Source organism: Fragaria vesca, linkage group LG5 (assembly GCF_000184155.1).
Source record: "Fragaria vesca subsp. vesca linkage group LG5, FraVesHawaii_1.0, whole genome shotgun sequence".
NCBI classification, from domain to species: Eukaryota; Viridiplantae; Streptophyta; class Magnoliopsida; order Rosales; family Rosaceae; genus Fragaria; species Fragaria vesca.
Genome location: NC_020495.1, coordinates 13,052,979 through 13,071,164, shown reverse-complemented (window position 1 = coordinate 13,071,164; position 18,186 = coordinate 13,052,979). Strand labels below are relative to the sequence as shown.

At 40.3% G+C, this 18,186-nt stretch overlaps 4 protein-coding genes across 4 annotated transcripts; 3 read left to right on the top strand and 1 right to left on the bottom strand.

Annotated features, from left to right (window-relative positions):
- The first annotated feature begins 4,377 nt into the window (after positions 1-4,377).
- LOC101314097 (pentatricopeptide repeat-containing protein At4g19440, chloroplastic-like) lies at positions 4,378-7,428 on the top strand. The gene is made up of 3 exons (XM_004301330.1): positions 4,378-4,693; positions 5,770-5,832; positions 6,331-7,428. Exons 1-3 carry the CDS (start codon positions 4,378-4,380, stop codon positions 7,389-7,391), a joined length of 1,440 nt encoding a protein of 479 aa, XP_004301378.1. The 3' UTR covers positions 7,392-7,428.
- Positions 7,429-10,564: 3,136 nt separating this feature from the next.
- LOC101313811 (pentatricopeptide repeat-containing protein At5g65560-like) lies at positions 10,565-11,796 on the top strand. The gene is made up of 2 exons (XM_004301329.1): positions 10,565-10,901; positions 11,015-11,796. The coding sequence occupies exons 1-2, from the start codon at positions 10,565-10,567 to the stop codon at positions 11,794-11,796; spliced, it is 1,119 nt and encodes a 372-aa protein (XP_004301377.1).
- Positions 11,797-13,090: 1,294 nt separating this feature from the next.
- Positions 13,091-14,325, bottom strand: LOC101313523 (pentatricopeptide repeat-containing protein At1g05670, mitochondrial-like). Its single transcript, XM_004301328.1, has 2 exons — positions 13,519-14,325; positions 13,091-13,468 (listed from the first exon to the last, which is right to left on the bottom strand). The coding sequence occupies exons 1-2, from the start codon at positions 14,323-14,325 to the stop codon at positions 13,091-13,093; spliced, it is 1,185 nt and encodes a 394-aa protein (XP_004301376.1).
- A 2,381-nt stretch (positions 14,326-16,706) lies between these two features.
- LOC101313222 (pentatricopeptide repeat-containing protein At1g05670, mitochondrial-like) lies at positions 16,707-17,939 on the top strand. Its single transcript, XM_004301327.1, has one exon. It carries the CDS (start codon positions 16,707-16,709, stop codon positions 17,937-17,939), a length of 1,233 nt encoding a protein of 410 aa, XP_004301375.1.
- Positions 17,940-18,186: the final 247 nt, after the last annotated feature.

Genomic DNA, 18,186 nt, shown 5'->3' with positions numbered 1-18,186 from the left:
AGTGCACCCAAATACAGCCACACATCCATGTAGCATTTCTTCTTCTCAAACACTTATTGTATTAGTTGAATTGACTTATCAGTTTCCTCATACACACAACAGAAAGTTCTCTTTCTATCACTCAATAAAATACCCAAGCTCAGGACCTCTATCCACCCAACGGGACCAAGCACTTTAATAAGCTGGATTGTGAGACCATGCACTTCAACAAGAGGAACATCTGCATTTATAACAGCTTTCTCATGATCATCAACAATGCATTTATACTTGAGACTCTCCAAAACGGCCACACTGTCATCATTCTGAAGAAGCTTCACATGTAGAGGATGAGCCAGCATAAGCAACTTCTCATGCCCTTTGGTCTTGTACTCCAAATTAAGCCAATCTCTGAACATACTACGGCAAAGATCGACTATACTTTCATCATTTCTATTCACCATCGAGCTTCTAAATATAATGTCACTAGAGATAAGTAACAGATCATGTTGCAAGTTCAAGCACCCATTTCTAATATTAGTCACTGAAATATTGGTAAACCATCTCACATTTTTCTCAAAATGTCCACAACTCAATAATTCAATCAAGGCAACTATCAATCACAAAGTAGAGTTTAAGGTATTACCAGATGCCATTGTCACTGAGTTTCCAATTGCAGATATCAAGTTGGAAATACTTTCCCAAAGCAGCCTCTTATTCCTTGCAAAATTTGTATTCTGAACAAAAATTGCATCTGTTAAGAGAGGGTGACCACTGCCTTTATCACGGACCTCCTTATCAAACACTGAGAAGCAAAGGTGCAGGACACATTGATTACTCTTCTTTGAACCCTCAATGTAATGCCTAAGCTTTGTACACCCTGCTTGAGGAGTTACATAAGATACAAGTGGAGATACTTGGTTTTCCATGTAGGTGCACCCTAACCTTTGACTCCGAACATTTTGTTGGTGTTCCTTACGACTTCCCCATATTTTAGAGCATCACTCACAAGCTTATATGTACCCACATAAGTTCCCAACTTGCAGTTACGACTCTCCTCTATCATTTGGCTCTTATCTCCACTAACACTCATGCTAAAGTTAACACGTGCAGGTGAGTTTAGTAATGAGGGCTCAGTGCACAAAGTCGGAGTATTACTATCTAATGCAGCAGAAACAAATGACTCGTTTCCACCACATTTTTCATCTGAGTCTGTGACAATCTGCCCATTAACTCTCCGAGAATCATCGCTAGAACTCTGAGAATGACCACCATAATTCTCTGCACCCAAGCAAGATTCGACATTCACTTCTTCAGTTCTTCCATCTTTGTCATGCTTGCTCCTAAGAGCATAATTTATCCTCCTTGTATTGCACAATTCATCTGACTTTGGCTTTTTCTCAAACAGGTGGGGGGCATGATATTCCCTTCTCTTCACAAACAAACTCGGTCCATGTCCATCCTTCTCAACACTGATGTTCTCCTGTTGTCTGAGCTCTGTTCTCTTCCTACTATCAATCCCAACCTTCTTATCACCACTCTCTCCCTTTCCATTTGCAAAATTTGTATCAATACCACTTGACTCAGTGCCAAATTTAGAACCCATACCATCACAATCATGATTCAAACAGAAATGTTGTTGGTCATGCTTCATATTTTGAGAATAATCACCAGTTGAAAGGGAGTGGCAGTTGTACCTCATGTGGGCCGGAGCCGGTGACTCAACCACTGTGTGAACGGTGGGAAAAGGGGGCAGAGGCGAGAGAGGCACCGTGGTCTGTCCAATTATGATAGAAGGTTGTTGTGGAAGTGAAGCAAAGTATTGGGCGTGATGCGATAGCTTTGGGGGTTCGGAACAAGAGGCTGAGCCGACTGATAATTGGTCGAAGATATAGGTGGATGGTACTGCTGTGGATGCGAAGCAATTTATTGGGGATGCGGAGGTGAGTGGGTCTGAGAGACACCTGGAAATTGGTGAGGCAGTGGGTGGCCGTTGATAATCATTGAAGGAGTTTGTGGCTGTGGTGGGTGAGGGTTTGGCGGTGGTGGAGGTGGCTGACAGTAGCCTTGAGGGTTAGAGTACCACGCGCCTTGGTGGGGGTACTGTTGAGGGGCTGGAAGTGTAGGCGGCGGCGGAGGTGGTTGTTGATGCTGCTGGCATCGATAGGGATAAGTGTCCGCCGTGGTGAGTGGGGGCGACGATGGTGGCTGCCTCGACTGAGTTGAGTACCGCAAAAGTTTCCTGAACTCAGTTAGCATTTCTGACTTGAATGCCACCATTTCGGCCTTGAAGGCCGCCGTGTTTTGCCGAAGATTACGGCAAAACGCGTCTGTCTCCTCTCTCGAGACTCGCAGCCTCTCTTCTCTCTCGATTTGGAGCCTCCTCCTCAGATCATCTGGGTCAGGTGGGCGTGGCGGAGCAGATGAGAACGGTGGTGCTTTTCCTGCGCTCGGCCCCATAGATTTGGGGCTCTGATACCAGTTGTTAGGGTTCTAACCCTAACAGAGAGAAAGCTACTAAAATGCTAAGAAAAGTAAGTGTTTGAGCCCGGTGGATATTTTTGGTTCAAGACTCGGGGTACGTTTTGGATAACATTTGGGCCAGTACCTGTGACCCTTTTTTAATGCGAAGCCCACGAAGGGTGGCGAAGTCTGGCAACACACGAGTTGGAGTTTTGCAAGGATTCTGATACCCCGCGGGATCCTTTGTTCCAGTTCGTGAAGGATTCTATAGTGCATGGCGAGGTAGAGTTGGAAATGGACTGTAGTACTCCGCGGGATAGGATCGCTTAGTGTTCGAGTTCGCGTATGACGCTACAGTGAGATGATGCGGGGCGGTGAGCGAGACCTAGGCGAGGTCTGTTCTGAACACGTGTTGCACGGATCGCGCGGCTCGCGAGCTGGTCGTATCCTTGTGGAATTCTAATTGCTGAGTCCGAATGGGTTGTGACTAGGTCTTTGCGAATTGCTTGCGGATCGCTATATAAGGGAGCTTGACACAATCAATCATACAAAAACAATTACAAATCCTCGAGCATCCTCGAAACCCTAGCAGATATATAAATTCATCCTCTATACTTTAAGGTAAACAGTTAATTTTTTATCATCAATAGCAAACTCAGTATACACCAGACTTGATTATTTAGCAGAAGCATAAAGAATTACGAGAGGAAAAAATAAAATTAAGAAAATTAGAAAAATATAGAGATAGACTTCCTAGAAGTACCAAAGATTATTGGGCTATTATCTACGATATCCAACAACAGATCTATCAAACAAGAGAAGAGATTGTAGTACTTCAGGAAACTTTTGAAGAAGATCAAAAACCTCTAACCTGGTATCAGAGCCTAGCCATCGGTTAGTGCTCAAAATCCAAATCCTAAGATGGGAACATGAATTGAACAAATACTAGAAAAGCTAGATTTTCTAGTAAAACAAATTGATGTGAGGCATCAAGAATCCACAACCGAAGTTTCTAGACATGTAGAATATCTAGAACGGCTTCCAAATATAGTCTACCAGCTGACTAAACTGGAAAACAAGATAGACTATATTAGAGCTCTCTCAGAAAAAGAAAAACTATTGGTGAAGGTCAATAGTAAAATGGAAGAGCTTAACCAACAACAGGTAAAAATCTTAGAATATGTTCAAAAGATAGCTGGAGAACATAAAAAGTTAAAAAATGAAAACCAATCTAAGATGAATACCCAAGGGTTCAAAACTTTAGAAGTCCCCCAAAGAAATACCTCATCTGGAACTTTCCTTTTTGAACCAGCATTAAGTCCAAAAGTTTTTGGATCCTCAGCACCTCTAAAACTCAAAGACATATGAGATATGAAGATGATGAGCATCTTCGGAAAAAAGAAGGGAGTGCAGTTATTAAACTCTGAAGAATTCGAATACAATGAGATAGAAAGTACTGTCAGGAATTCAGCAATTCCAAAGTTCGAATTCAACCAAATCTACAAAAGAGAAAATTTTGAATTGTTGGACAGCCATCAATTTAAAATTTTAGAGTTTACCACTCCAGCAATAACAGGAGAAACAGATCTCCTCTTAGTAACACCTGAAGAGGTGGCCAAGGCAAGAAAAAGAAATTACAAGTTTATGCATATTAGAGTAGTCCAAGTAGGCATAAAACTTCTTGCCAGAGAAGGATTAAATTGTTCAATCCAATGTGTTTTACAAGACAATAGGCTGACAGACTTCTAGAAAAGTTTGCTAGGAACTCTTCAAGCATCCTTATGCAATTAAGTTGCATACTTCAACTGCTTCCCAAACTTTTCAACAAGCTTAAATGATGATGCTCACTATTTAAGGGTGAGAGTCAAAACAGATGGAACATCCATGAAAGAAGGAATGCAAGAACTTGTTATAGTTTATAGGATTTACTATAAACTAATGAGTACAACAGTAGAGCCAAAGACCAAGCTCTTAAACATTCTTGGCCTTACTACTGGTTTCCTCACAAATCCCAAAAACCATTCAGAACAGATTCACAAAGTTGCCTGGGATGAGGTAACATTCCTAGTAGAGTGGAAGCTATCTGGCCCCAAAGATAAGCCAGAAAGTGCAAGGGCTGCAATCTATGAAAATAGGAGAACTGGAGACGTTAATCTCAAGTTCGAAGGACCAAGAAGAAGTGACATAACCCTCAAAAGCTTGAGAAGTGACAACCCCAGATTACTCAGGAGATGTAATACTTACAAAGAAAGAAGTACTTCAAGAAGTATTAGAATTGTAATAAATGAAGAATCCGTTCTAGTAGTGGAAAAGGATTTAGAAGAAGAAAATCATTGAAAAAAACTTTAGAGTACTTAAAAGAGGATTTTATCCATATTTTGAGTATTTTCACTATTTTTAATCATTATAATAGTGTGGGGAGTCTTCCACCGTACCACTGATCATCTTCATCTTTTGTAATTTTTGATTTTGTTCTTTGAACAAAATTCTATATCATCCTTCTAAAAAAACCATTATAATACCTTATAAATATTTTTAAAATCATTTTATATCATAAAATAAATAAAATTTTAAAAGAAAACTGCTTATTCTCCTAATTAATCCTCTGGACGTTAGTCTCTGGTTTTCCGTCCGACTAGCATTTTAGAACCTTGGTCCTGCCCTCGAAGTTAACGACTCCAAAAGAGAAGCCATTAACCCCAGCACCACCATTACCTAGCAACCAGTTCGGTGTTGTCAGTATCGAAGTCAATGAAACGCGTCGTGTTCAACATCAAAATCGGCGAAACCAAATCTACCCAGATCGACACCAGCACCTTTGTTAGATAGCTAACCAGAGTTTGCCCATGGACCACGACCGCAACCAAAGTTGAAGCAACGCCTATAATGTCGAGGATGTAGTTCGACGTCTCCGCATCATTTTACGGTGAGTGACTGCCAACGCATGAAGACAAAAGACTTTACTTTTTCAAAAGTAAAGTTCTCAGGATAAAATTTTGGTCTCCATATTGAGGAGTATCCACGTTACCACCGCTACTCACCGGAGTCACCGCAACCCAGCCAACTGCACTCTAAAGGCAGCAAAACAACTCGCTGCCAAAAGCCGACAAACGTAATATCTTGCTGAAATGAGTACAATGATTTCTTTTATTTGGTTACATAATGAGTAAAATAATTTCGGACAGTAGGCAACTTTTTCATGGGTAATAAACACATGAACAAAACAAAAATACCCAAAATTACAAATTGCAATAATTGAGAAAAGAGGAGCCTATAAAAGACGCGCGTCGTTTATTTATTTAATTTTTACTTTTTGAAATTTCAGCGAAGGAGAAAAGAAAGAGAGAGACCATTTCTCTTCTCTGCTTCCTGAGCCGCCGTCGTCGGAGCAAGGTGAGTGCTCTTCTCTCCTTTTATACTTCATCTGCAATCAAAATCGTCTTATTTTGAAACCCCTAGACAGGTTATCCATCTAAATGCTCACACAGTAGCTGCTGCGTAATTTAGTTAAAAACCTAGCTATGGCTACCTTCATTTCAGTAAAATTTATGGTTCTTTATACAACTGTTGTTAATTCAAGTTCGAAATTATTACATTACGGTGGGTATTATACTGTTTAGTGTTTTGAAGTAGGAAAACCCTAACTTCGCTTCACTTCACTTATTTGGGTCTTTTCTATTCTACACTAGATTCACTCAAGTTCTGATTTTTGTGGTTTCTATTTGATTTCTGCTGCAACTAAACTAGAGCAATCGATTCAATGGCGGAAACTAGTTCCCCCAAATCCTCTGCTGATGACCTCAAGAACCATGTAATGAAAGTTTCACACATTGGGGAGGAGCTACGATGTCCTTAACGATTGTGCAATTAAAATGTTCAACTTTATGGCAGATATCAACCACACTGACAGTGCTAGAGAGATGTTTAAGCCTTTATCTGACTTAGGCATTCTGTCTGAAGTGGCTGTCTTCACCATTGTGATCACTCTCTACTCCGGTTCGCGAAAGGCCGAGAGTGCTCTCAAGGTCTACCACCACATGATAGCCTCTGGTGTCAAACCTGTCTCCTACACTTACACTCAACTAACCTGTGTACTTTCAACAGATTTTTCCAAAGCAAAGTACCTTAGGTATGCCAAGAAGTTTTTTCTAGAAGCGTTGGATAAGGGGATGAAGCTCAAGCGTACACCCTTCTGGAATGTTATGAAGGCCATTGCCTATCGAGAGCCACTGGAGAAGTTCAAGGAGTTCCTAGAGCAGCTAAAAGCCAAGGGGTTCATTCTTCACGACAATGGTTTTTACTACAAAGAAGCCTACCTCGCCGAAGCAAGGGAAACTCTGAAGATGTATGCTCATCTTGTACACAATCACACCGTTGACGTGGATGTGAGAAGTTACTTCTACATGAAGAGCGCCTTCCCTGACCACATCCAGAAACTGTCAAACAAGATGTACACTGCTTTGATAGTTGATGGAAATTTTCACAAGGCCATAGAGTTCAGTAAGGAAATTGAGGAGACGCATATAGAGCCCATGGTCGTAATCCACACTTCCGTTATTAAAGCCTACCTCAAGTTCAGCAAGACCAAGGGTGCTCTGGAGGCATACCTGGCCATGTTAGCTGCGGGGGTTGCTCCCAACTCCGTCACTTACACCGTTTTGATCAAGGGACTCAGTGCGAACCCCGATTTCATTGGAGATGCCAAGAAGTATTTGCTTGAGATGATGGACAAGGGAAAGCGGCCTAATGCTGCTACAATCACTGCAGTGATAGAAGGCTTTGCAAAGCAGGAGGACAAGGCAGCTGAGGAGGAGGGAAAAGAGTTTGTGCGGGTAATGATGGATAAGGGGTTTGTGCCTAATGTGAAGGCAATGATGGAGGTTTTAAGGGGTAGACCAACAGCGGTAATTAGAAGGGCCATGAGTGTTGTCCTTTCCACCTTGAAGCAGTGATGCTCTTCTTCCTGGATGTTATTCCAGCAAGTTTTAGGATTAGCAGGCTTCAAATATGGACGAGCTAGTGAGAGTAGAAAACTGGATTCAGTATAAACTCTGTTGTGCTCTTTTGTTGTGAATGTTGATATTCGAGTAATCTGGTGCTAATATGAATTTAATGCTACATTTTTACCTGTGTGGTAGGCGTTGTTGTTTCACAGTTTTCACAACACACTTCCTATTAGTTTTTATGTTTCTTGTTCATTGGTTTTGAGTCTTATACAACAGTTGTTTTTTCTTTTCTTTTAATTTTTTGCTAATGTATTCAGAGATTAGTACAAGTTGAAAGTCGGAGTATTTCTTGCACTTGGGGCTTGACAAATAAACTGGGAGTATTGCATTTTGATAGTGTCTGACAGAGATGTTGGCGCACGGCACATCTCAATAGCACAAAACCACTATAGTTGGTCTGAGCTTTGGCACACGTTACCTACTTACGAGTAGTCCAAACCTTTTTGTAGAATTTAGAAATCTTACAAATCTCCTTTTGTACGAGAGCTCGAGCAACTATCAGTCTTTAAACTTCTAAAAGATGTTTTCAGTAAGCAGCTCTCTACTTTCCAATGCTATTTGCTTGTCCATGTACTTTACTTTTTTGGGTAGACTGTTAATTAGTGCTTGAGGGCGAAAGATTATGCGTTTATATTAAATATTGAAAAATGATCTGTGAGTTGGTGTTTTGGGCTTTGGCGAATAGGTTGTGTGAGGTTGTTGAGTTTGAAGCAGATTTGAGTTGATTAGTTGAAGCTAGGCCATACTGTGGCAGTCCCTTTTATGTTCTAAATTCAGCTGATAAGAATTTGCAATTGATGTGTCGTATTAGCAACAGCGTAACGATGTATAGAATGGTTGGTACTTTTTCTCTCCAATACTTGGGGCATTGATTTTGTTTTGAAAATTCTGGCCTAGTTTTTTATGAGTCTCTTTTGGGCTTTGCTTCAGATTGTATTGCTATTTATATGTTTGGAAGCTACTAATACCCATTCTCAAGAGATCATACTGGGAGGGCAAGGCCATGAGATGTCATCAGAGTACATTGTTTCTCACTCCTGCATCCATGACCAGATCTCAAACAATGGAGACGACCTGGTTGCAAGGTGTACACTGTTACTCCACAGGTGTATGAGGGTTCTAGTAGCTCAAAAGTCCTTCACCAAAAAGGCAGGGCATTGCTTGGAATTTCAAAGCAGTCTGTACAGCAGAAGGATGCAAAACTGCCCATTAAAATATATATAAATTATGATGTTGTTGGTCACTCTCCTGATAGAAAAGATAATCTTGTAAATTCCAGGGAGTTGTATGAATCTTCACCGGAAACATACAATCACGATTGGAGCTTATGGCGACGTAAAGATGTTTTGCAGACCATTGTAAGCTTTTCTCTGGCTTTTCACAAGCATCTAGTATTTAGAGATCTACAGCTTCCATTAGAAAAACAGAGCTGTTTTCTTTTCAATTTTCAGTGTCTTGTAGTTTTAACATTTGGTTTTTAGGACGTGAAGTGTGAACTGTGGACAAGATTTGGGCTACTACTTACTCTCTAACCAATATCATTTGTGCTACATTTTTTCTATACAACTAGTAGTTTTAATATGCAAAACTAACAGGTCTATCACTTTACTTTTGATACGAAGATTCAGCTGGTGCTGCTGCATATTATAGTTTTATAGGGAAATCAAAGCTGCTGGGTACAATGAAGATGTTCGCATGGAGGGCTTGTCAAAATATGCTGCCAACTCGAGCAAAACTCACCACCAAGGGTTATCAGGGTGACTGGCAGTGCGTTTCATGCCCTCACCCTTATGAATATACTGCACATATCTTTTGTGAGTGCCCATTGCATAAGAAATCATCACAGGTGCTACCATACATACTCACAGTTTTTAAATCTTCAGTCCTTAAATTTAAAGAGTGGATGCTTGAACAAGCAATGATCTCACTGCTGAAGTGTTTCAAAAATTGTAGATGGTTATTTGGGGACTATCGAAGTATTGAAGCTCCACTTTGTGGTCTGAGCAAGCACAAACAGCAGCTAGCACTGTGGGGAACCACCATATCGACGGCCACCGCCTGCAGTAAGGAAGCTTAAGCTTAATGTGGATGGAGGTTTCCTTCCCAATCTCACAAATGCTGGAACAGGTGGAGTTCTAAGAGATCACAATGGTCAGTTTATTGGTGCTTTTGCATGGCACAAAACTCAAGTCACTTCAGCTACACAAGTGAAATTTCTTGCTATTAAGGATGCTCTAAAGTTTTTCAAGCTAGGCAATTTCAGAAGTTATTATTGAATAATATTGCCTTGTAGCGGTACAAGACTTGCATGCACCGGACTATCTTAGTTTTGAGTTTGGAAACATTGTAGATGATATCTGTGCTGCCCTCCAGCGCACGAAGGATGTATCTGTTGTTTGAACACCACGAGTTGCAAATGCTGCAGATCATAGACTGGCAGTTGAACTGGTGAAGCCTATGAGGCTGCCCAGGATCTAGAAAGGCTTCGTGGAGTTCCTGATTTGCTCAAGGACATTTTAAGCTTTGATGCAGTATGATCAAGAGAAACTCAGATTCTTTGTTTTCAAAAAATCATGTTATTTATTAAGGAACTTAACCTCCTTAATTTTGCAGTTGCGAACAGAAGCAGCTTACTGCTACTGCACTTGAATTAGTTTACTGACTTATACTTGGTTTAGACATTTTAAATTGCATCTGGTGCCAAAACTATTGTTTCCAAATTAGACGTTACTGGCCGATGAATCGAATTCAGCTCATTCAAGTAGGTAACTATTCCACTACATAGGCTATTAGCCTACTTTCCTTGTTTAAGCACGGAAAGGGTATAATCTACCTCTTCCCCTTACAGGAATAGGACATCTCACAATACTTCCCTTGTCTTTCCCGAGAGTTAACATCCTCTGGGTTTTATAGTTTCATTTAGGAAACTTTCCCTTAGCAAGCCAGGAAAGGGGCATTATTATTTCTTTCCCTGAAAGGAATAGGATATATTTCTCACTATATAGAATATAGAGAATGACACCCCACTTTCCCTGGGCTTATAAATAGGAGGCCTCTGAACATTGCAGTTTCAGATTATAGTTTTTGCTACAACTAAATTACTTCTAACCACTATATCAATGGTAGACACTGCTAATTCCCCCAATCCTTCTGTCAAAGACCTCCAAAAACACGCCATGAAGGTTTTTAAGGATGCAACGAAAGGCTACGAGCTCGTCTACTATAGATTTCTCACAGTTCAGACCTATGACGACCTTAATGATTATGCACTTTCGGTTTTCGATGGTCTGGCAATTGACGACTTCTATCATGAGCAAGCCAAAGAGCTCTTTAAGCCTCGCTCCGGGTTGCCGGTACTTCCAGACGTGGCCATCCTCACTATGGTCATGATAGCCTACGTCGCTGCGGACGACACCACTGCTGCTGTAAAGGTTTACAAGCAAATGTTAGACACTGGTGTTACCCCTACCTCTTTGACCTACACTGCACTCATCACTGTACTTACGACAGACTCATGTTCTGATGTCAAATATGTCGAGTATGCCAAGAAGTGTTTTTGGAAATGTTAGACAAGGGGATAAAGCCCCATTCTAGCTCTTACATATCAGTGTTTCAAGCCATTGCCTGCCAGCAGTCGGTGGAAAAGGCCAGGGAGTTTCTTAAGCAGATAAAAGCAAAGGGGTTCATCCCCGAGTCGAACGTTCCTCTTCGCTTTGAAGAAGACAACCTGGCAGAATCAATGAATGCACTTAAGTGGTATGGAGATCTTATCAACAATACAAGTGATAAGGCAATGAGAAAAATCTTCAGCAAGTGGAACTCAAGATACCTCCATAAACAGTCGGAGAAGATGAGTGATGCTTTGTTAAAGGATGGCTATATAGAAGCTTGGAATGACTTCTGTAAGGGTTATGCAACCGGCTTAGTTCCAATGGTGGCACTCGAAACCAGCGTTATTGAAGCCTACATCAACCATGGCAAGACCAAGGGTGCTCTGGAGGCGTACCGGCGCATGTTAGCTACTGGGGTTGCCCCAAACTCCTACACTTATACTGTTCTAATCAAGGGACTCTCTGCTTACCCCAACTTCGTCGGAGATGCCAAGAAGTGCTTGTTAGAGATGATGGGGAGGGGGATTGGGCCCAATACTGCTACCTACACTGCTGTGATAGAGAGCCTCGCAAAGCAGGAGGACAAGGCATCTGAGGAGGAGTGCAAAGAGTTGGTGGATGTGATGATATGCAAAGGGTTTGTGCCAAATGCAAAGGCTATGATGGAGGTTTTAAAGGGAAGACCAAAAGCTGCAATAAGAAGGATCATGAACATTGTTCTTTCCAAGTTGAAGGGTTGATGCTTTGCTCCATGGGGATGTTTATACCAGCAGTTTTAGGAAATAAGAGATGTTATGGGTGGAGTACTCGGTGAGAGTATTAGTGAACGATGTAGAATTGAGTTTATCTATGGATTTGGTAATATTTTAATCATGTAGATGTTACTCGAGAAAAAAAAATCTTCTTGCAACACTTTGAACACTTGTACATTATGCAGATAAACCAAGGGTTCTTTTGACTTTTGAGGTCAATCAGACAGCAACAAGTTATCCCCAAAAAGTAAAATTAGATACCGGTAGCTTATAAATGATAAACTTTTATCTACAACCATGGATAACCAGAAACTAGAGAGACGAAGCTACACTTATTATTGACTTGATAATCTAATAAAAAGAGATATGATGTGGGTAGACTGAAATTGCAAAAATATTCCCAATATTCCCATGTGGTGCTCTAGTACTTGGTATATATAGCTACGGTTCTTATTTTCGCAGATGTATCAGGGCCTTACTATAACAATACAAGTCATTTCTCCTTTTATTTTCTTGCTTTCACCCAAATGGCCATTGGCCAGATAAGGGATAAAAAAAAAATGTTCCTCGCATGCACAAGTAGCAGATCATTTGTTGAACAATTCACTTCAAATACCATATCAAACTTGAATAAACACCTTTACTTAACAACCTGGATTGCTATTCCATGCTACTGAGACAGAGGTTACAACAACTAAATAAAGTCATGACTTGACCCTAAAATGATTGCAAATATTGTGTTCAACAGGTCATTCGTTCAACATGAGGGAATGCACCAAGAATTAAAATAATAAAACAAACCGCAGACAAATCATAAGAACCGAAATTCATCTAGCATAACAACAATTACAGGTTTTCCCTTTTGGATATACCAAAAGAGCAGCTTTTTCTTGCAAAACCCTTCCAAAACAAAGAATTTCAGGAGGCTAAACAGCTTTAAAAAACAAAAAACAAAACACAAAAAGGGAATAAATGAATGCGCAAGAACCAAAAAAAAAAAAAAAAAAAACAGGAACTGACGGATAATCACCAAACTACTTCAATATCAACATTAACAAACATAACAGCATCCGATATTGAAACTCAATCCTACATAATTATCTAATTCAATTTCAGGATTATGCTATTCCAATGACACACTCAAAATGATATAGAAAGCACCATGGCCCCTATTAAAACCCAATCCTACATGATCTCCTAATTCCAAAACTAGTACGTCCCCCATAATGAAATTAGACACCTAATCCTGTAGCTGCTAGTCTAACCACAAAGAAGTATAGCATCAGTGCTTCAACTTGGAAAGTACAATGTTCATGACCCTTCTAATTAGTGGAATTGGTCTTCCCTTTAAAACCTGCATCATAGACTTCGCATTTGGCATGAAACCTTTGCCCATCATCATCTCCACAAATTCCTTGCCCTTCTCCTCGGCTGTCTTGTCCTCCCAAAGCACAAAGCCTTCTATCACTGCTGTGTAGGTAGCAGCATTAGGCTGTTTCCCCATGTCCATCATCTCAAGCAAGTACTTCTTGGCATCTCCAAAGAAGTCACGGTCAGCACTAAGTCCCTTGATTAAAACAGTGTAAGTGTAGGAGTTGGGGGTAACCCCAGCAGCTAGCATCTCCAGATACGCCTCCAGAGCACCCTTGGTCTTGCCAAACTTAGGTAGGCTTTGATAATAGAGGTGTGGATTTGGACCAATGGCTCTACCCCTGATTGTTGAATGGTATGATAGAACTCGATGGCCTCATCTAGAGCTCCATCGTCTACCAAAGCCTTGTGCATCTCAATAGCTCGCATACACCAAGGGGAGAGGTGTGACTTGCGCAGATGTTTTTGAACAGCCTCATCAGTGGTCTTGACAAGGCTATCAACATAGGTTTTCGTTGCTTGCAGTGCTTCTGTGAGGTGGCCTTCTTTGTATTGAAAATCATCGATCACAGGGATGAACCCTTTAGCTTTTATCTGCTCGAGGAACTTCTTGGCCTCTTCCCCTGACTCCCGGTAAGAAATGGCATCCATAACATACATGTAGGGTTGATAATGGGGCTTCATCCCCCTATCCAACATTTCAAGGAAATACTTCTTGGCATACCCAACAGAATTAGGATCCGAAAAGTCTTTTGCAATTGCACAGATGATTATAGTGTAAGTGTATGCGGCAGGAGTGACACCAGAGGCTATCATCTGCTGGTAAACCTTGTGAGAATCCTTGATGTTGCCAGTGCCGGCATAGGCAAACATGACCAGGGTATAGACAGCCAATTCCGGCAGTATGTTCTGCCCAGGGTGAGGCTTAAAGAGCTCTTTCGCTTCGTCAAGGAAGCCCAAATCTGCTGTGGCACTGAACATATGATTGGCTTGATAATCAAGGGTGTCATAGTCCCTAACCATGTCAAATAGTTTCTTCAATTCCTTATCCTCACAGTCTCTGGTCACACCCTCGAAAACTTTCATTAGATGTTTCTTGAGGTCTTCGACATCAGTCAGCGTCAATTGGGTGTCAGTCTCAGTCATTGCTTTCACTCTTCTCTCTAGTTTTAGTCAAAACAGAAATCAAAATCGAAAAAACAAAAAAGGAAAGCGACCCAAATCAGGAAACTTGGATCTAGTTTCTCAGAACCAAGAACCTGATTCTTAACTTGACTAGAATGAACAAACATTAAACTATTATAGCAGTAGCTACTAGGGTTTTGATCAGTAATCTATGTTAGGGTTTCGAAAGATTAAGAAGACAATCAGATGACTACATAAGAAGAAGAGAAGCGCACTCACCTTTTCCTGATGATGATTCGCGACGATTGCTCCGGGAGAAACCAAGGAGGAAAAGAAATGGGAGAGTTCAAATCTCAATGCAGAGACCCGATTCCACCAAAAGACCCACCTCCTCTTTCTTTAGTCAATGTATTTTTGCAAATTTGCCCCTGTAAATTTTGCAAATGTTAATGTATTTTTGCAAAGCAGTACCACGGAATGCAATCATGTTATGAATTGAGTAGTCGGTCATTTTACTATCGATGTAATTCTAATGCACAAAATGATAAAGAATCATTTCGACACAGAGATGAGGGCAATCTTCCACCTAAAAGATCAAAGCCGGCCAAAGTTGATTCCAATCAAGGTCATGTTGGCAGACGATCCTTTACGAACAAGTACCATAATTCTAGGTCCCGAATCCAATAACAAAACTGGGTTGTCATTTGGTTTGGTAGTTACCAAATCGACCGAGTAGACCAATATTTTAGGTTTGGTATAACGACCTTTTGGTAACCCAAGACCGATAAAACCAATATTAAAAATTACCGAAAAACTTAGTTTGGTTTTTATAAATACTGAATGCGCCGACTATCTAAATGTTACCTATAGTTTTTAATACACATACATGTATATTAAGAAATATAACAAAACTTTTCACTTCAAATCACTTGAACCGTAAAGTTACCTTAGAAGAAATTGCTAAACTCTGCATGTGTTTTGTCTCTGAATTAAATTAGAAATGCACTTACAGTTTAATCATCCAATCAAGAAATCCGAAGTTTGCAAGTGATGTTTTTGTAGTGTGAATGTCACTTGGCTGCAGAAATGTCATATGCCGAAAAGAAACCCAATGATAAAAATAAATGAATCATAACTATTTGTGTATACATGGTATTTCTTGCTCTCTTCCGTTGAATAGGCTCGTAAAGTTTAAATGGAGCATCTCCAACAATAGAGTTAAATTTATTGCTAAATTTGTCAACATTTAGATTTAAAATAACAATTTTTGAAATTTTGCTCCAGCAGTATTGCTAAATTATATACATTAGCTAAGTTTTAGTTAATTGTCTCCCAAAGATTGATAAATTTATTAATTTTCTTTATCAATTTCTAAATTTATCAACTTCTTAAGTATACTGCTGGAGCAAAGATTTATTTAAAAATTGATAAATCTCTAATTTTTTTCAATTTATCAATGCTACTGGAGATGCTCTGGGCTAGATTAACACAAAATGCAAGAGTTGGGGACGGTGGTGTGCTTAAAGATCATTTTTGCACTCAAAGTTGTCTCAAAGCGATCATCCAACCAAGTGGTAGAGACACTAGCTAGAAATCGATTTTTTGAAGTCCTTTTTCAAATTTAAGTTAAACATCTCGAAATCATCATATAACAAATTCATTTTAATTAAAAAGTTGGAACAGAAATAATCAATAAATCTAAATAGTCTAACCACATGTTAAATCGACGATTGTTAGTGCATTCTAAAATGTTGGAACAAAAGAATCTAAATAGCCAAACTTGGTGTTAGATCGAAATTGATAATCCATTCTAAAATGTTGAAACAAAAACAATCAACAAAATCTAAATAGTAAAATATCGTGTTAAATCGATATTATAAGAGAACGTAATGTCAAAATCGTGAATTATCTATTATATTCATAAAAAGAAAATGTCAAAATCGTGAACATTACAAAACTTGAGGACTGATATTGCAAATTTACCAAACTTGGAATCTTGTTGTGGAAGCCGAGCAACAGCTATATGTGGGGGTTTGGGGAGGGTGTCTTTTAGGTCGTCAATTGGAATTTGAACTGTCTTGCTGCTGCTTGGTGTTCCATCAGAGAAAGGTGAGTGAGCTTCTCTACTTCTGATTTCTTATTGTCTTCATTTTCTTTGGATGTAGTAGCATGGTTCAATTAATTTTGTGCTCAATAGAAAACCCAACTTCCATTTCTGTGATTTATCCATTTCTTTTCTGATTGTAATCTGTTATTTGCTCCATAGTAGAAAAACTCATACTTGACTGATTTGGGTCGCTTTCCTTTTCTACAGTTGGTTCTCAATCAAGCTCTCATTTCTGTTGTTTCACATTTAAATTTCCACTTCAACTAAACTAGCTATAGAGACCACAACCAAATCCATGGCTCACACCCAAGTCAAGTTGACTAGTCCCCCCAATGCTAGAGCCGATGACCGCAAGAAACATTTAATGAACATTTTCCGGGATGTGACCAAAGACTGTAAGCATAAGCAATTGAGAAGAATGTTTGATGAGTTTGCGGACTATGATGCCCTTAATTCAAGTGCAAATCTTATGTTCAGTTCTATGGTAGATTGCGACTTTCTTGATGAAGCGAGAGAGCTCTTTAAGCCTCTCCCTGATCAGGTCACACTGCCGGAAGTGATCGTCTTCACCATGGTGATTCAGATGTACACCATTGCTCGCAAGACCATGGATGCTCACAAGGTCTACCAGCAGATGATAGCCTCTGGTGTCTTGCCCACAGCCCACACTTACACAACAATCATCTTGGCAACCACACTAGATCCTAATTTTGTTGGGTATGCCAAGAAGTATTTCCTTGAAATGTTGGATAGGGGGATGAAGCCTCCTTATGCAACCTACCGATCTGTTATGGATGCCATTTCCTATCGAGGGCCAGGTGAGGAGGCCAACAAGTTCGTTGAGCAGATAAAAGCTAAGGGGTTCATCCCTGACCACAATGGTTTTCAAAACAAACCATGCCACCTCAGAATAACCTTCATGTGTGATGATCTCCACCACAACAATATTCTCGACAGGGATGTGCAAAAATTTGTCAAGAAATTGCGCGCTTGCCCTACAAACCTTATTGAATCCACAATGAAGATGTTTTGTGCATTGGCAGACGATGGAAATGTTTCTGAAGCTATAGAGTTCAATACCACAATTACAAAGACGCGCACAGAGCCCTCAGTCTTATTCCACACCTTGGTTATTGAAGCCTACCTCAAGTTTGGCAAAATCAAGGGTGCTCTGGAGGCATACCTGGCCATGTTAGCTGCCGGGATTGCCCCCAACTCCTACACGTACACTGTGTTAATCAAGGGACTCGCTGCATACCCCGAATTCTTTGGAGATGCCAAGAAGTATTTGCTTGAGATGATGGACAAGGGAAACCGGCCCAATGCTGCTACCTTCACTGCGGTTATAGAAGGCTTTGCAAATAATGAGGACAAGGCAGCTGAGGAGGAGGGAAAAGAGTATGTGCGGGTAATGATGGATAAGGGGTTTGTGCCTAATGCGAAGGCAATGAGGGAGGTTTTAAAGGGCAGACCGATACCTGTTATACGAAGGATCATGAATGTTGTCCTTTCCAACTTGAAAGGCTGATTCTTTGCTTCATCGAGCTATGCTAGCAGCTTCAGTGTTAGGTAGTTTCATAAATGGTAAGAGTAGACAATCATGTAGGATTGGGTTTGGTGATGTTCTCTATCAATTTGAATGTGACATTGATGGACTGATCTTTTGCTTGAGGTTATGTTAGCAACTTCAGGATTAGGTGTTTTCTTATGGCAGAGCTAGTAAGACTGGATAAATCATGTAGGATTTGTTTTTCCATTTTGTGCTGCTCTATATC

Excerpts from the sequence above, each read along its gene's own strand:
- LOC101314097 (XM_004301330.1), top strand. The coding sequence starts at position 4,378 with ATGAGTACAACAGTAGAGCCAAAGACCAAGCTCTTAAACATTCTTGGC. Across the intron at positions 4,694-5,769 it reads TAATACTTACAAAGAAAGAA|GAGAAAAGAAAGAGAGAGAC; the intron begins GTACTTCAAGAA and ends ATTTCAGCGAAG. Across the intron at positions 5,833-6,330 it reads GCCGCCGTCGTCGGAGCAAG|ATATCAACCACACTGACAGT; the intron begins GTGAGTGCTCTT and ends ACTTTATGGCAG.
- LOC101313811 (XM_004301329.1), top strand. The coding sequence starts at position 10,565 with ATGGTAGACACTGCTAATTCCCCCAATCCTTCTGTCAAAGACCTCCAA. Across the intron at positions 10,902-11,014 it reads CAAGCAAATGTTAGACACTG|ACAAGGGGATAAAGCCCCAT; the intron begins GTGTTACCCCTA and ends TGGAAATGTTAG.
- LOC101313523 (XM_004301328.1), bottom strand. The coding sequence starts at position 14,325 with ATGACTGAGACTGACACCCAATTGACGCTGACTGATGTCGAAGACCTC. Across the intron at positions 13,469-13,518 it reads ATACCATTCAACAATCAGGG|TTTGGCAAGACCAAGGGTGC; the intron begins GTAGAGCCATTG and ends AGCCTACCTAAG.
- LOC101313222 (XM_004301327.1), top strand. The coding sequence starts at position 16,707 with ATGGCTCACACCCAAGTCAAGTTGACTAGTCCCCCCAATGCTAGAGCC.